The 17,908-nt window shown below is 48.6% G+C and overlaps 1 protein-coding gene across 3 annotated transcripts in view; it reads left to right on the top strand.

Moving 5' to 3' along the window:
* Window positions 1-17,908, top strand: part of LOC117268254 (thyroid hormone receptor alpha) — a 177,382-nt gene that overhangs the window by 122,852 nt on the left and 36,622 nt on the right. For all 3 annotated transcript variants that reach the window (XM_033644538.2, XM_033644536.2, XM_033644537.2), the window contains one exon: window positions 12,733-12,961. In XM_033644538.2, the coding sequence (XP_033500429.1) occupies window positions 12,906-12,961 (56 nt within the window). In that variant the 5' untranslated portion in view covers window positions 12,733-12,905. The remainder of the gene's footprint in view (window positions 1-12,732; window positions 12,962-17,908) is intronic.

The following is a 17,908-nucleotide window of genomic DNA, read 5'->3' as shown; positions in this document are numbered from 1 at the left end:
GGTGGACGCACAGACAGCAGACAGGTGGATGTACAGACAGCAGACAGGTGGACGTACAGACAGCAGACAGATGGACGTACAGACAGCAGACAGATGGACGCACAGACAGCAGACAGGTGGACGCACAGACAGCAGACAGGTGGACGTACAGACAGCAGACAGATGGACATACAGACAGCAGACAGGTGGACGTACAGACAGCGGTCAAGTGGACGCACAGACAGCAGACAGGTGGACGTGCAGACAGCAGACAGGTGGACGTACAGACAGCAGACAGGTGGACGTACAGACAGCAGACAGGTGGACGTACAGACAGCGGTCAAGTGGACGCACAGACAGCAGACAGGTGGACGTGCAGACAGCAGACAGGTGGACGTACAGACAGCAGACAGGTGGACGTACAGACAGCAGACAGGTGGACGCACAGACAGCAGACAGGTGGACGTACAGACAGCTGTCAAGTGGACGCACAGACAGCAGACAGATGGACATACAGACAGCAGACAGGTGGACGTACAGACAGCAGACAGGTGGACGTACAGACAGCAGACAGGTGGACGTACAGACAGCAGACAGATGGACATACAGACAGCAGACAGGTGGACGTACAGACAGCAGACAGGTGGACGTACAGACAGCAGACAGGTGGACGTACAGACAGCAGACAGGTGGACGCACAGACAGCAGTCAGGTGGACGTACAGACAGCAGACAGATGGACATACAGACAGCAGACAGGTGGACGTACAGACAGCAGACAGGTGGATGTACAGACAGCAGACAGATGGACGCACAGACAGCAGACAGGTGGATGTACAGACAGCAGACAGATGGACATACAGACAGCAGACAGGTGGACGTACAGACAGCAGACAGGTGGACGCACAGACAGCAGACAGATGGACATACAGACAGCAGACAGGTGGATGTACAGACAGCAGACAGGTGGACGTACAGACAGCAGACAGGTGGACGTACAGACAGCAGACAGGTGGACGTACAGACAGCAGACAGATGGACGCACAGACAGCAGACAGGTGGACGTACAGACAGCAGACAGATGGACATACAGACAGCAGACAGGTGGATGTACAGACAGCAGACAGGTGGACGCACAGACAGCAGACAGGTGGACGTACAGACAGCAGACAGATGGACATACAGACAGCAGACAGATGGACATACAGACAGCAGACAGGTGGACGCACAGACAGCAGACAGGTGGACGTACAGACAGCAGACAGGTGGACGTACAGACAGCAGACAGATGGACATACAGACAGCAGACAGGTGGACGTACAGACAGCAGACAGGTGGACGCACAGACAGCAGACAGGTGGACGTACAGACAGCAGACAGATGGACATACAGACAGCAGACAGGTGGATGTACAGACAGCAGACAGGTGGACGTACAGACAGCAGACAGATGGACATACAGACAGCAGACAGGTGGACGTACAGACAGCAGACAGGTGGACGTACAGACAGCAGACAGATGGACATACAGACAGCAGACAGGTGGACGTACAGACAGCAGACAGGTGGACGCACAGACAGCAGACAGGTGGACGCACAGACAGCAGACAGGTGGACGTACAGACAGCAGTCAGGTGGACGTACAGACAGCAGACAGATGGACATACAGACAGCAGACAGGTGGACGTACAGACAGCAGACAGGTGGACGCACAGACAGCAGACAGGTGGACGCACAGACAGCAGGCAGGTGGACGCACAGACAGCAGGCAGGTGGACGCACAGACAGCAGACAGGTGGACGCACAGACAGCAGACAGGTGGACGTACAGACAGCAGACAGGTGGACGTACAGACAGCAGACAGGTGGACGCACAGACAGCAGACAGGTGGACGTACAGACAGCAGACAGGTGGACGTACAGACAGCAGTCAGGTGGACGTACAGACAGCAGACAGGTGGACGCACAGACAGCAGGCAGGTGGACGCACAGACAGCAGACAGGTGGACGTACAGACAGCAGACAGGTGGACGTACAGACAGCAGACAGGTGGACGTACAGACAGCAGACAGGTGGACGTACAGACAGCAGTCAGGTGGACGTACAGACAGCAGGCAGGTGGACGTACAGACAGCAGACAGGTGGACGTACAGACAGCAGACAGGTGGACGTACAGACAGCAGTCAGGTGGACGTACAGACAGCAGACAGGTGGACGTACAGACAGCAGACAGGTGGACGTACAGACAGCAGACAGGTGGACGCACAGACAGCAGACAGGTGGACGTACAGACAGCAGTCAGGTGGACGTACAGACAGCAGACAGGTGGACGTACAGACAGCAGGCAGGTGGACGTACAGACAGCAGACAGGTGGACGTACAGACAGCAGACAGGTGGACGTACAGACAGCAGTCAGGTGGACGTACAGACAGCAGACAGGTGGACGCACAGACAGCAGGCAGGTGGACGCACAGACAGCAGACAGGTGGACGTACAGACAGCAGACAGGTGGACGTACAGACAGCTGTCAAGTGGACGCACAGACAGCAGACAGATGGACATACAGACAGCAGACAGGTGGACGTACAGACAGCAGACAGGTGGACGTACAGACAGCAGACAGGTGGACGTACAGACAGCAGACAGATGGACATACAGACAGCAGACAGGTGGACGTACAGACAGCAGACAGGTGGACGTACAGACAGCAGACAGGTGGACGTACAGACAGCAGACAGGTGGACGCACAGACAGCAGTCAGGTGGACGTACAGACAGCAGACAGATGGACATACAGACAGCAGACAGGTGGACGTACAGACAGCAGACAGGTGGATGTACAGACAGCAGACAGATGGACGCACAGACAGCAGACAGGTGGATGTACAGACAGCAGACAGATGGACATACAGACAGCAGACAGGTGGACGTACAGACAGCAGACAGGTGGACGCACAGACAGCAGACAGATGGACATACAGACAGCAGACAGGTGGATGTACAGACAGCAGACAGGTGGACGTACAGACAGCAGACAGGTGGACGTACAGACAGCAGACAGGTGGACGTACAGACAGCAGACAGATGGACGCACAGACAGCAGACAGGTGGACGTACAGACAGCAGACAGATGGACATACAGACAGCAGACAGGTGGATGTACAGACAGCAGACAGGTGGACGCACAGACAGCAGACAGGTGGACGTACAGACAGCAGACAGATGGACATACAGACAGCAGACAGATGGACGTACAGACAGCAGACAGGTGGACGCACAGACAGCAGACAGGTGGACGTACAGACAGCAGACAGGTGGACGTACAGACAGCAGACAGATGGACATACAGACAGCAGACAGGTGGACGTACAGACAGCAGACAGGTGGACGCACAGACAGCAGACAGGTGGACGTACAGACAGCAGACAGATGGACATACAGACAGCAGACAGGTGGATGTACAGACAGCAGACAGGTGGACGTACAGACAGCAGACAGATGGACATACAGACAGCAGACAGGTGGACGTACAGACAGCAGACAGGTGGACGTACAGACAGCAGACAGATGGACATACAGACAGCAGACAGGTGGACGTACAGACAGCAGACAGGTGGACGCACAGACAGCAGACAGGTGGACGCACAGACAGCAGACAGGTGGACGTACAGACAGCAGTCAGGTGGACGTACAGACAGCAGACAGATGGACATACAGACAGCAGACAGGTGGACGTACAGACAGCAGACAGGTGGACGCACAGACAGCAGACAGGTGGACGCACAGACAGCAGGCAGGTGGACGCACAGACAGCAGGCAGGTGGACGCACAGACAGCAGACAGGTGGACGCACAGACAGCAGACAGGTGGACGTACAGACAGCAGACAGGTGGACGTACAGACAGCAGACAGGTGGACGCACAGACAGCAGACAGGTGGACGTACAGACAGCAGACAGGTGGACGTACAGACAGCAGTCAGGTGGACGTACAGACAGCAGACAGGTGGACGCACAGACAGCAGGCAGGTGGACGCACAGACAGCAGACAGGTGGACGTACAGACAGCAGACAGGTGGACGTACAGACAGCAGACAGGTGGACGTACAGACAGCAGACAGGTGGACGTACAGACAGCAGTCAGGTGGACGTACAGACAGCAGGCAGGTGGACGTACAGACAGCAGACAGGTGGACGTACAGACAGCAGACAGGTGGACGTACAGACAGCAGTCAGGTGGACGTACAGACAGCAGACAGGTGGACGTACAGACAGCAGACAGGTGGACGTACAGACAGCAGTCAGGTGGACGTACAGACAGCAGACAGGTGGACGTACAGACAGCAGGCAGGTGGACGTACAGACAGCAGACAGGTGGACGTACAGACAGCAGACAGGTGGACGTACAGACAGCAGTCAGGTGGACGTACAGACAGCAGACAGGTGGACGCACAGACAGCAGGCAGGTGGACGCACAGACAGCAGACAGGTGGACGTACAGACAGCAGACAGGTGGACGCACAGACAGCAGACAGGTGGACGTACAGACAGCAGACAGGTGGACGTACAGACAGCAGACAGGTGGACGTACAGACAGCAGACAGGTGGACGCACAGACAGCAGACAGGTGGACGCACAGACAGCAGTCAGGTGGACGTACAGACAGCAGACAGGTGGACGTACAGACAGCAGGCAGGTGGACGTACAGACAGCAGGCAGGTGGACGTACAGACAGCAGACAGGTGGACGTACAGACAGCAGGCAGGTGGACGTACAGACAGCAGGCAGGTGGACGTACAGACAGCAGACAGGTGGACGTACAGACAGCAGACAGGTGGACGTACAGACAGCAGTCAGGTGGACGTACAGACAGCAGACAGGTGGACGTACAGACAGCAGACAGGTGGACGTACAGACAGCAGTCAGGTGGACGTACAGACAGCAGACAGGTGGACGTACAGACAGCAGGCAGGTGGACGTACAGACAGCAGACAGGTGGACGTACAGACAGCAGACAGGTGGACGTACAGACAGCAGTCAGGTGGACGTACAGACAGCAGACAGGTGGACGCACAGACAGCAGGCAGGTGGACGCACAGACAGCAGACAGGTGGACGTACAGACAGCAGACAGGTGGACGCACAGACAGCAGACAGGTGGACGTACAGACAGCAGACAGGTGGACGTACAGACAGCAGACAGGTGGACGTACAGACAGCAGACAGGTGGACGCACAGACAGCAGACAGGTGGACGCACAGACAGCAGTCAGGTGGACGTACAGACAGCAGACAGGTGGACGTACAGACAGCAGGCAGGTGGACGTACAGACAGCAGGCAGGTGGACGTACAGACAGCAGACAGGTGGACGTACAGACAGCAGGCAGGTGGACGTACAGACAGCAGGCAGGTGGACGTACAGACAGCAGACAGGTGGACGTACAGACAGCAGGCAGGTGGACGTACAGACAGCAGACAGGTGGACGTACAGACAGCAGGCAGGTGGACGTACAGACAGCAGGCAGGTGGACGTACAGACAGCAGACAGGTGGACGTACAGACAGCAGACAGGTGGACGTACAGACAGCAGGCAGGTGGACGTACAGACAGCGGTCACTGTATCACTCAGCTGGTCAGAGGACAGCGTGGGGAGAATCAAACGTCCTCCAGCTGTGATTGACAGTAATTGCCAGAGGCAGTGATCAGTGTTGAGTATCAGATCTGTGTGTGTGTGTGTAAACATGTCCGATCTGATCTCACACACTCTGATGCCATCTACTGTCACATGTGGAGAAGTGGAGCTCAGCCGGCTCAGAGTCTGATGCCCAGCAGCATTAATACTCTTCTTCATTATCACTAACAAGTCTCATAAAAAGACCAAAAGACAGATTTACTGCTGTAATCAGGTGTAATGTGTGTTCCTCGTCTGTCACCCAACACTGTTTCCTGATAAAGACTGAAACATCAATTCATCAATCACAAAGATAATCAACAGATCAATCAGTCAGTTTATATTTACAGCCCTGGGTGACATTATCATTCAGTAAATAAGTCGTAATGATTAGGCACAAGACTGTAAGAGCTGTGTGGACAGATGTACGGACAGTGGATGGATGGATGGATGGATGGATGGATGGATGAATGAACAGATGGATGGATGGATGGATGGATGGATGGATGGATGGATGAACAGATGGATGGATGGATGGACTGATGGATGGATGGATGGATGGACAGACGGACTGATGGATGGATGGATGGATGGATGGTCAAATGGACTTATGGATGGATGGATGGATGGATGAATGAACAGATGGATGGATGGATGGATGGACAGACGGACGGATGGATGGATGGATGGATGGATGGATGGATGGACAGACGGACTGATGGATGGATGGATGGATGGATGGACAGACGGACTAATGGATTGAGGGATGGATGGATGGTCAAATGGACTTATGGATGGACAGATGGACGGACGGATGGATGGATGGATGGACAGACGGACTAATGGATGGATGGATGGATGGATGGACAGACGGACTAATGGATGGATGGATGGATGGATAGTCAAATGGACTTATGGATGGATGGATGGACAGACGCACGGATGGATGGATGGACAGACGGACTAATGGATGGATGGATGGACAGACGGACTAATGGATGGATGGATGGACAGATGGACTGATGGATGGATGGATGGATGGATGGACAGACGGACTGATGGATGGATGGATGGACAGACGGACTGATGGATGGATGGATGGACAGACGGACTGATGGATGGATGGATGGACAGATGGACTGATGGATGGATGGACAGACGGACTGATGGATGGATGGATGGATGGATGGATGGATGGATGGACAGACGGACTTATGGATGGATGGATGGATGGATGGATGGATGGACAGACGGACTGATGGATGGATGGATGGATGGACAGACAGACTAATGGATTGAGGGATGGATGGTCAAATGGACTTATGGATGGATGGTCAAATGGACTTATGGATGATGGATGGATGGATGGATGGACAGACAGACTAATGGATGGATGGATGGTCAAATGGACTTATGGATGATGGATGGATGGATGGATGGATGGTCAAATGGACTTATGGATGATGGATGGATGGATGGATGGACAGACAGACTAATGGATGGATGGATGGTCAAATGGACTTATGGATGATGGATGGATGGATGGATGGATGGTCAAATGGACTTATGGATGATGGATGGATGGATGGATGGATGGACAGACAGACTAATGGATGGATGGATGGTCAAATGGACTTATGGATGATGGATGGATGATGGATGGATGGATGGATGGATGGACAGACAGACTAATGGATGGATGGATGGTCAAATGGACTTATGGATGATGGATGGATGGATGAACAGATGGATGGATGGATGAACAGATGGATGGATGCATGGATGGATGGATGGACAGGAGGGATGGATGGATGGATGGATGAACAGATGGATGGATGGATGGATGGATGGATGAACAGATGGATGGATGCATGGATGGATGGATGACAGGAGGGATGCATGGATGGATGGATGGATGGATGGATGGATGGATGGATGAACAGATGGATGGATGCATGGATGGATGGATGGATGGATGAACAGATGGATGGATGCATGGATGGATGGATGGACAGGAGGGATGGATGGATGGATGGATGAACAGATGGATGGATGGATGAACAGATGGATGGATGCATGGATGGATGGATGACAGGAGGGATGCATGGATGGATGGATGGATGGATGGATGGATGGATGAACAGATGGATGGATGCATGGATGGATGGATGGATGGATGAACAAATGGATGGATGCATGGATGGATGGATGGACAGGAGGGATGGATGACCTTTGTGCAGGCAGAAAGTGGATGACTTACAGATGGATGGAGGTACAAATGAAGGGATGGATGGATGAATGGTCAGACAGATGAACGTGTGACCTTTGTGTACACAGACAGTGACACTGAGCTCGTAGCCCGGTGAGACCGTCCTCCACATCCTGTCTCTCTCTCTGTTTCAGTCTGGACTCGGTGCCGCCCTAAAACACTGTCAGTGGGCGGGGCTTCTCACCTTGACAGACAAACACCTTCAGCCAATCAGGGTTAACTAATCACAGGGGAACATCTTCATCATCACCAACGGAGCCAGCTGATAAATCAAACTTTGCCAAATCCAGTCGGAAGAACAGCAGAAACTTTTTTACTCTGCGAGGTCACGCTCTCGTTCTTGATCTCCACCCAACACATTGTTGGCACAACGACCAGAATAATTTCTGCAGCTCCTCACAGGTTCACATACTAGTTTTTACATTTCACTTCTGCAGAGGTCGTTAATTTTTACACTGATTCTGCCCTGCAGCAGATCACTTATAGTGTTCAGTCATATCTGTCTGTGTGTCCACATTGCTGTGTGTGTGTCAGTATTTTTGCTTTGAGTCTATGAATCAGTGTTTAGTGACTCCTCTGTATGATCAGTGGTCCTGCTGAGTGATGTGAGAACAGCGTGTAACAGCCTGCAGGCTCTGTACAGGAACAGGTCAGCTCAGGTCACATGTAGATCCACAACACCGGCGCTACAGTGACTCTGCTGCCCTCATGTGGCGCTCTGTGCTCCTCACATGCTGATGTACACACAGCTCACGCAGCTGAGGAGGAGCTGTGTTCTTCTTCACACATGGTGACTGATGGGTCTTTAGTATTATTGGTTATATTCAGGCTGAAGTGAAGGTAAAGGTTTCTCCGCTGACACACATCCACACTAAACTGTGACGAGACAGTAACACTTTAATCTCTGAGCAGGATAATCCACCCTGAACCCTGCAGCCACACAAACATGACACAGTTAATATTTAATAGCCACGAGTGCATTCTTTCTCCTCAACGTAGTTTAAGGCCTCCGTGTAGGCGTAGCCAGGGCCCGTGGCACTCTGTTTACAGGATGTCTGTCTGTCTGTCTGTCTGCCTGTAACATCCATGTTACCGGATGGTCCTGGTGATCAATGGTTTCTGGTTAAAGAAGGATTTACCTGTCCACACATTCTGACCCTGACAAAAAGGCCACGTGGTCGCTCCTCCTCCAACAGGAGCAGCAGGTCAGCTCTACAGCTGCGTCTGCGTGGTGTCATTAGAAAATGGTCCGTGCGCACAGTTTTCAGCAAAACCTCCGTCTTTCAATGGCGTAGTGTTTTCAGAGGCCTCAAGGGAAGCCGCCGAGGCTTTGGAGAGCGATGAGAGCCGTCTGTTTATGATTTTTTTGCCTGGCATAGGTCCGGCAGGGGTCTCGTAGGCATTGTAGGGGAAATACTGAGACTGTCGAGCAAAATTATTTGTGATCGATCAAAAGCCTTAACAATCAATCATCGATAATCGAAAATTGATGCCCATCCCTAATCAACATGAATATTACCTAACAATCATCACTGCATATCTGTATATGACAAAAGATACCAAAGAAAATAAAAAAAATATTCGTTTAATTTAACAATTTTAATTGTCGATTTGGCACAAACGTCCAAAGGTCAAAGGTCAAGGTCACTGTGACCTTCTTTGTCTCATTCTTGTGAACGTCATATCATAAGAACACTTTGAGGGAATATTTCAAATGTGACACAAACTGGTAAACGGACCTGCACTTGTACAGCACCTTTCAACCACTCATTCACTCATTCACACACACACACATTCATACACAGGTGGTTGAGGCTACAACACAAGTTGCCACCTGCTTTTCTGTTTTTAACCATTCAACACTGAACGCGTGGCCATCACAAATGTTTTAGTTATTTCAGTTTCTTGCTCAAGGATACCTCAACATGTGGACAGGAGGAGCCGGGAATCAAACCGCTGATCTTCTAATCAGTACCTTCTCAACCACGGCTGTCTGAAACATTGACTTGGACTCTGGGGTGGATTGATTAGATTTTGCTGGTCAAGGTCAAGGTCACTATGACCTTGCATCCATCTCATTCTTGTGAATGCAATATCTCAAAAACACTTTGAGGGAATTGCTTCAAATTTGGCACAAACATCTTCTTGGACTCAGCGATGAACTGATTAGAATTTGATGGTCAAAAGTCAAAGGTCAAGGTCACTGTGACCTTATAAACATGTTTTTGGCCATAACTCAAGGATTAATATGTGATTATGACAAAACTTGACACAAATGTCTAACAGGATAAAATAATGACATGATGACATTTTCTATCCAAAAGGTCAAAGGTCAGCTTCACTGTGACATCATCATGCCTGTCTTCACAGACATGGATATAAACTGTCAGAGACACTGGACTGGTTCCCTGAGGCACAAAACAACACTGCAGTAATTCTCGTCATATCTGACCTGACAATCTTTTGTTGTTGCTGTTTTTATATTTCATCCTTTTCTTTTGCTCCCTCAGTCAGACCAAGGTTAGACTACTTATTCATCATTTCAGCAAGGCTGCATAAACAGGATTTCATTATACATTTAAAATGTCCCGTGCACTGAACCCACCACAGCCTGGCAGAGAGGCATGAATCTGCCCTCACTGTTAATCTGCACGGTCGCTGTGAACTTGGGTCGCACATGAGGAACAAATAGCCGAAGAAACACCCATGAAATTTGTGGAGTACATTTTACCCTAAATTCCTCTCAGAGTTCTGTAAGGAGCTTATAACAGCAGCTCTGTGTGAAAGCACACCGGCCTCTCTGTGATCGAACATGTAACTGAGGAGTGACGTCTGAAGTTTAAAGTTGAAGATGATTTGATTTATTTCTGTTTTCAGAACAGTCCCATTTCTCAATCTTAATTTTCCTCAAAGTAGGTCACTGTTAGTCACAACCTTTCTGTCCTGTAATAAAATTGATCTAAAAAAAGTCTTGTTCATTAAACACTGAGGTCCTTTATCCTCCTCAGATACTGAGTTAAGGGTTTATTTGTCTGTCTTCCTACTGGGCTGAGAGATCTGGGTCAGAGGTCAGGAAATGATTATCCACATGACATAAAGAAGTACTTATATAACTGATGAAATAAATACATAAACAATTACATTTATATTTATTATTATTTGAATTCCTATAAATTTCTAATAAAATATAAATACATAATTATCATATGTATGTATGTACTTAATTTATTTCATAATAGAAGAATAGATACAAACTAATTAGACTCATTTTTAAGAAAAGAAATTAATAAACAGACAAATGAAATGCATAGATAAAGATAAAAATAAATAGGTAATTGATTAGGACATAGATACAGGTGTTTTTGTTTAAAATTTGTGGCAGACAATCATTTTGATAATCCAAAATTTCGGTTTATAATCAAATGCCTGTAAAACTAATGACACTCCCATCAGCCTCAGCTGGACATTGTGTTTAATTAGTGAGTGTTAGCATGCTAACACGCTAAACTAAGATGGTGGCCACTGTTACACATTATACCTGCAAAATTCCAGCATGTTAGCAGCCTCACAGACCCTCTAACAGCTGTAGAGTCGTGTTCTTGTGGCACCCGTCCCGGATTTTACTTGACACAACTTACGTACATAACTTAACATAAAGCAACGTGGACATTTGGTTTCCCATGGGCCACAAACAGCGATCTCCTGGGTCAAAGTCCTGTGTTTGTTTGACCACCATCCCTGCAGCACTCTATACTACTTCATGGATGTATGAAGAGATACAGTGTTGGAGGCGGGGCCCGGTTCATTTCTACAGAAGCTGTTAAGTGGCGCGTGACGCCATGATGGTTTAACCGCTGTGTAGAAGATTACCTGGATGATCAGCCCTGGTTCCGCACTGTGGGGCCAATAGAGCGATCACACTAGAGACTTTTGCCAGCTGAACTCGCTACTTCTGGTTTAACCCTCCACTAACTTGCATGGGTATTAAAGGATTTAGTCATGCAGCTCTCCTAGACTTTTATAATGTTATCAGACCCAATGGATCAAATCCAGAAATGAGAAACGAGGGGATGTGACGTTAAAAAAACAATTATCCACTGATTTACAGACGTCTCTTTCCCATGTAGTCTGTGGGAAAAGTCTTTTGCAACCCTCACATGACGACGCCACATCACATGTAATTACACTGTTTGCCCACTACGAGAATAAGCTTCAAACCCAGCACAGCTGCTGTGGGCCTGCACTACATCACCTGACTGCCTCTTTTGCTCCTGTCATAATTACTACAGCCACTAGAGGTCGCCTAACAATAAAGGTAGACACAGTAGGTAGACTAGGGCCTTAGTACCTCCAACCTGTGCTCCTAATGACACCTGACAACGGCCATTTAATGTGCTGATAACATTCAAACTGGGTGCTTGTGCTCAGGGATTATAATGAGGAACACTGGGAAATGTGTAAAGAACACAGGTCATATGATTTTAGTTTCATGATGCTGCTCCACAATGAAAAACTTTTCTGTCTTTATTTCCTCCAAAGTGTTCAATTCAAATTCAGGTTTTAAATGTCAAAAATGAATCATTTTTATTTTCTGCAGCATTAATACCAAACATTGGCTGGCTGTCTCCTCAGCTGTCAGGGTTTCCTGTTTTTCTGTTTTATATCTGTCAGACGCAGCTCCTCTGTATGTACATGTCATATTTACACACTGAGGTATAACGTGATATAATTGAGTCCATTTAATATCTAACATTTTACTGAACAAATGTCACAGTGTCTCTGACTCTGTCTCTGACTCTGTCTCTCTCTGTCCCTCCAGCTCTCTTTTGCTTCCACTGATGTCCCGCCCACTGTGCTCCTCCCAGCCAATCGCTGCGCAGATCCTCAGATGGCTGTCTGTTGAAGGGCCCGCCGGCGAATGCTGAGCAGGCTGGCAAGGTCGAGGTCCGCCTCATTGTCCTGTGACTGGCTGCTGGACAGGACTGAGGCTACATGGAGCCAATGTCCAACAAGCAGGATAGCAACTCATCAGAGGGAGACGAGAAAGGGTGAGACGGACTCTGTGTGTATGTGTATGTGTGTGTGTGTGTGTGTGTGTGTGTGTGTGCAGGCATGTGTGCGTGCGTGTGCGCATGTCCATCTTTGATGTAAACATGAAAGGAAAGCAGAGATTAACAGTGGATTTGACAAAAGTGACGGGTGAAAGAATCTCTGCAAGCGTGGACGGATGAATGATGGATTGATGGATTGATGGATGGATGATGGATGATGGATGATGGAGGGTTCAGTCAGTGAATTTAATGTCTTTTGTGAAGTGGTAAAAGAGAAGACAGAACTCTGTCACGCTGCCATCTGTGCTCTCTGCATTACAGCACGTGCAGTCACACACACACACACACACACAGTCACACACACACACACACACAGACACACACACACAGACACACACAGACACATCCTGCCGTCACTGTCTCATTAAATAAATTCACAGAGACTTCAGAGAGTTCAGAGCTGCTGAAGAACTGAAGACAAACACTGAGTTAAACCCAACGTTTCCCCTCCACAGTGTCAAAGAGGAAGGAGCCTCAAAATGTTTGTTTAATACATGGACAAAATCATTGTGAAAAAATTAACAAACGTCCAACTTTTAATGGCAGTGATGATGTCACTGCCTTCTCACCTTTCAGCCAGTCACATGCCCCCAGACAAGCTCAACAACTGCTACCAGATTTAACCAGTTAGCTTCTGTTAGCTTCTGTTAGCTCAAGAAACAGCACTGTTAAAGTTATTCTAAAGTCCAGTTCAGACCAAAGATTCACGACGAGATGAAACTGTTTCAGAACATCACTGAGAAAAGTGTCAGCAGTCATGGTGGTCACTTCCTGTCAACGTTACAGATCAGAAGCGCAGAGAGTTGTTGACTAGAGACGATACGCCGTCTCATGGTGGTCACTTCCTGTCAACGTTACAGATCAGCACAGAGAGTTGTTGACTAGAGATGATACGCCGTCTCATGGCGGTCACTTCCTGTCAACGTTACAGATCAGAAGCGCAGAGAGTTGTTGACTAGAGACGATACGCCGTCTCATGGCGGTCACTTCCTGTCAACGTTACAGATCAGAAGCGCAGAGAGTTGTTGACTAGAGACGATACGCCGTCTCATGGCGGTCACTTCCTGTCAACGTAACAGATCAGAAGCGCAGAGAGTTGTTGACTAGAGACGATACGCCGTCTCATGGCGGTCACTTCCTGTCAACGTTACAGATCAGAAGCGCAGAGAGTTGTTGACTAGAGACGATACGCCGTCTCATGGCGGTCACTTCCTGTCAACGTTACAGATCAGAAGCGCAGAGAGTCGTTGACTAGAGACGATACGCCGTCTCATGGCGGTCACTTCCTGTCAACGTTACAGATCAGAAGCACAGAGAGCTGTTGACTAGAGACGATACGCCAAGACGATACGCCGTCTCATGGTGGTCACTTCCTGTCAACGTTACAGATCAGAAGCACAGAGAGCTGTTGACTAGAGACGATACGCCAAGACGATACGCCGTCTCATGGCGGTCACTTCCTGTCAACGTTACAGATCAGAAGCGCAGAGAGTCGTTGACTAGAGACGATACGCCGTCTCATGGCGGTCACTTCCTGTCAACGTTACAGATCAGAAGCGCAGAGAGTCGTTGACTAGAGATGATACGCCGTCTCATGGTGGTCACTTCCTGTCAACGTTACAGATCAGAAGCGCAGAGAGTTGTTGACTAGAGACGATACGCCGTCTCATGGCGGTCACTTCCTGTCAACGTTACAGATCAGAAGCGCAGAGAGTCGTTGACTAGAGACGATACGCCGTCTCATGGCGGTCACTTCCTGTCAACGTTACAGATCAGAAGCACAGAGAGCTGTTGACTAGAGACGATACGCCAAGACGATACGCCGTCTCATGGTGGTCACTTCCTGTCAACGTTACAGATCAGAAGCACAGAGAGCTGTTGACTAGAGACGATACGCCAAGACGATACGCCGTCTCATGGCGGTCACTTCCTGTCAACGTTACAGATCAGAAGCACAGAGAGTCGTTGACTAGAGACGATACGCCGTCTCATGGTGGTCACTTCCTGTCAACGTTACAGATCAGAAGCGCAGAGAGTCGTTGACTAGAGATGATACGCCGTCTCATGGTGGTGGAAAATGTTGTTGGTGAGTTTCATAATGACTCCAGAGTGAATCTTTGTTTATCTGTTGTCAAGATGATCTAAAAACTGTGGAGGAACCACCAATCACAGAGCTCCCCAACATGTTCTTTAGTCTCATTCTACCAACACACAAAATTCCATTCTCAAATTTAACATTTTATAGTTTATTAAAATGTTCCATAAATCTTTTGCTTTTTGAAATCCACATAAACCACTCTCATCAGCATAATTTACATCCACTGTGCAGCACTTATTCAAAACCGCTGCAACTTTTCTCAACAACATTCTAAAACGGTTTCGTCTCATTGTGAATCTTTGGTCTGACCTGGGCTTAAAACTCTATGTTTTTTTAAATGGAGTCTGGCACAGTGCTCACGCCACTGAAGCGCACTGGGAGCAAACTTCAAGGACAACGATGACGGCAACACAGCGTCACTTATCTGTTTTAACTGAATATTCTCTGGTCGAGCTGAGAGTACAAACTGACAGAGTTAGAATTTCCCCTGACTGACCTTTCACCTGCACCACCGTCAGGCCAAACCAAACAACATGAACATTTCAGCAGAGAGACAGGTATTGATTTTAGCATAGTTTAGTATACTTTAGTATAGCCATCGCCATGGTAACCCTCGTGCAGGTAGTGTATAGAAGTAATATTTACATGGAGGCTCTGAGGTCTGACTGTGTGCCAAGTGATCAGGTGGTGTGTATGTAGATGTGTAGATGTGTGTGTGTGTGTGTGTGTGTGTGTGTGGATTAGTGCAGTGCAGGGAGCTGGATTAGGAGCAGTGGGGGCAGATGGAGCCACAGAAAGCAGAGGACAGCTCAGGACGCAGCTCGCTGTGTGACATCGACAGGGGATTGTTGCTTTGTTTTTGTGCGCATGTGCGTATGTGTGTGTGTGTGTGTGTGTATGTGTGTGTTTCTCGCAGTGTCATTGAGCATGCACGTGTTCTTGTGAGCGCTGCCTCATGCCCTGACCCCTCCCCTCTGTGATGTCTGAGTCACAGACGCACACACATTCACGCGCTCAGAGATGTTGATGCAAACCTTCACATAGCCCTGAGTACAGGATGCTGAAATAGAAGTTGGGGTGTGTGTGTGTGTGTGTGTGTGTGTGTGTCAGCACTGACTGCAGTGTGAAGCTGCTGATTATTTCAGGAGACAGTTGGCTTTCACCTTTGTAATTCAATTAACATCTAAACAGAAGAGCAGTAGCTGTGTGAGGTGCTGTCAGAGACTTGGTTTTATTTTTGGGAAGTATCATATTTATCAGTATTTTTAGGGCTAAAACAAATACTACGAAGCTTCAATCATTGTCAAGGTAATTGCATTGTGTGGACTCGAGTCACATGACTTGAACTGAAGTCTCAAATTTGATGACTTTAGGCAGGATTTATAAATCGACGCCGTACCTGCTCTGTAGCCTGATATGCTCCTTCCTAGAAATGTAACTACATGTTGCGGCGACACAGACTTCCTGTCTATTTCTGTGAGCTGAAACCATTTCCCTCAGTGGAAACAAAGCTTTGATTTACTTTAATTTCACAGATAAGAAACAATAAAGTGTGAAGACAATAAAGCCTCCACAAAAATAGACTCTTTTACTATTAGTAAACAGTGTGATGTTTTTTGGTGGGCGGGGCTTAGCTGGATGCAAAACAGTTCTCCACAGACATTAGCTAGCGCTAGCTAACAAGTTGTGTTGTCTTGTTTTAGACGATGGAGGAAGATGATGTGAGTGGTGCGTTCAGAAACACTCATTGTGAGTGTGGGAGCGCACTCTGACACAAACTGGAGCGTTGATAAATTGGGAGCGCTGTCTGAATGTAGCGTTGGGTTATCCAGAGCAGCGCACTCTCAGAGTGGCAGAGCGCACTCTGGACACTCTGTCTGTGGAGACGGAGCAGCAGAGCGCCGAGCGGAGTGAATGTGTGATTAACTTAACCGTTGGTTCATTCATGTAGAAATATAACGCTGCGTTTCTTCCACCAACAGGGCTCTCATTTTAGTGTAGAGCGTCAGACTGAATTTACCAACGCACCATGTCAGGTCACTCACTCTCCGGGACCGCCAGTGTTACTTGAATAAGTAAACACTGACCAACGGGACCAGACTGGCCGACCCGTATGCTCTCACTCAGTGGATGGATGATGTCACAGGAAGCCAATCTTACAAAGGAGGACCACACTTGTTTGTTTTGCTATGGAAGCTAACGTTAGCTAATGTGCTAAAAAGTTAGCGTTGCAGAGAAATCCAATCTTCCTCTTAATCCCTCCCCAGTTTCTGATGAGGTGGACATGATAACCCTTAATACACATAACCTTATTCATCCCTACAACAGGAAATACTTTTTCCCTAACCTGATATGAAGTGTGCGCTGCACATGTGAGCATTTTTGATGATGGCCTCCGTCCAGTCCTTTGGTCTTATCACATTTAACCATAGTTGTCTTTGTTTTTGTTGACGGGCAGTGGCGGCTGGTTTTGAGCCATGACTCCTTCTATTCTGGCTCCCAATAACACAACAAGACAAACACATTTTAACACTCCTATGGAGCCTACAGCCCTGTGGGGGAGAGGCAGCTGCACCTCCAGCTGATAGCATGATGTCACCGTGATGCCGGTCCTAAAAGGGTCTATCAATGATAGACTATCATGGAGCCTTAACGTTACCTTTGTTAAATGTTGCTGTTGTCCCTGGCTTCATATGAACAGAGGAAATCTCCGCTAGCTGCTAGGCTAATTTATACAATGCAAAATGCTATAGGCTTGTGTTAATAACACTAGCATGTTGTATTTG

The sequence above is a fragment of the Epinephelus lanceolatus genome, chromosome 18 (assembly GCF_041903045.1).
Source record: "Epinephelus lanceolatus isolate andai-2023 chromosome 18, ASM4190304v1, whole genome shotgun sequence".
Classification (NCBI taxonomy): domain Eukaryota; kingdom Metazoa; phylum Chordata; class Actinopteri; order Perciformes; family Serranidae; genus Epinephelus; species Epinephelus lanceolatus.
The sequence above is the reverse complement of the archived record's forward strand: the minus strand, read 5'-3'. Positions and strand labels throughout refer to the sequence as shown.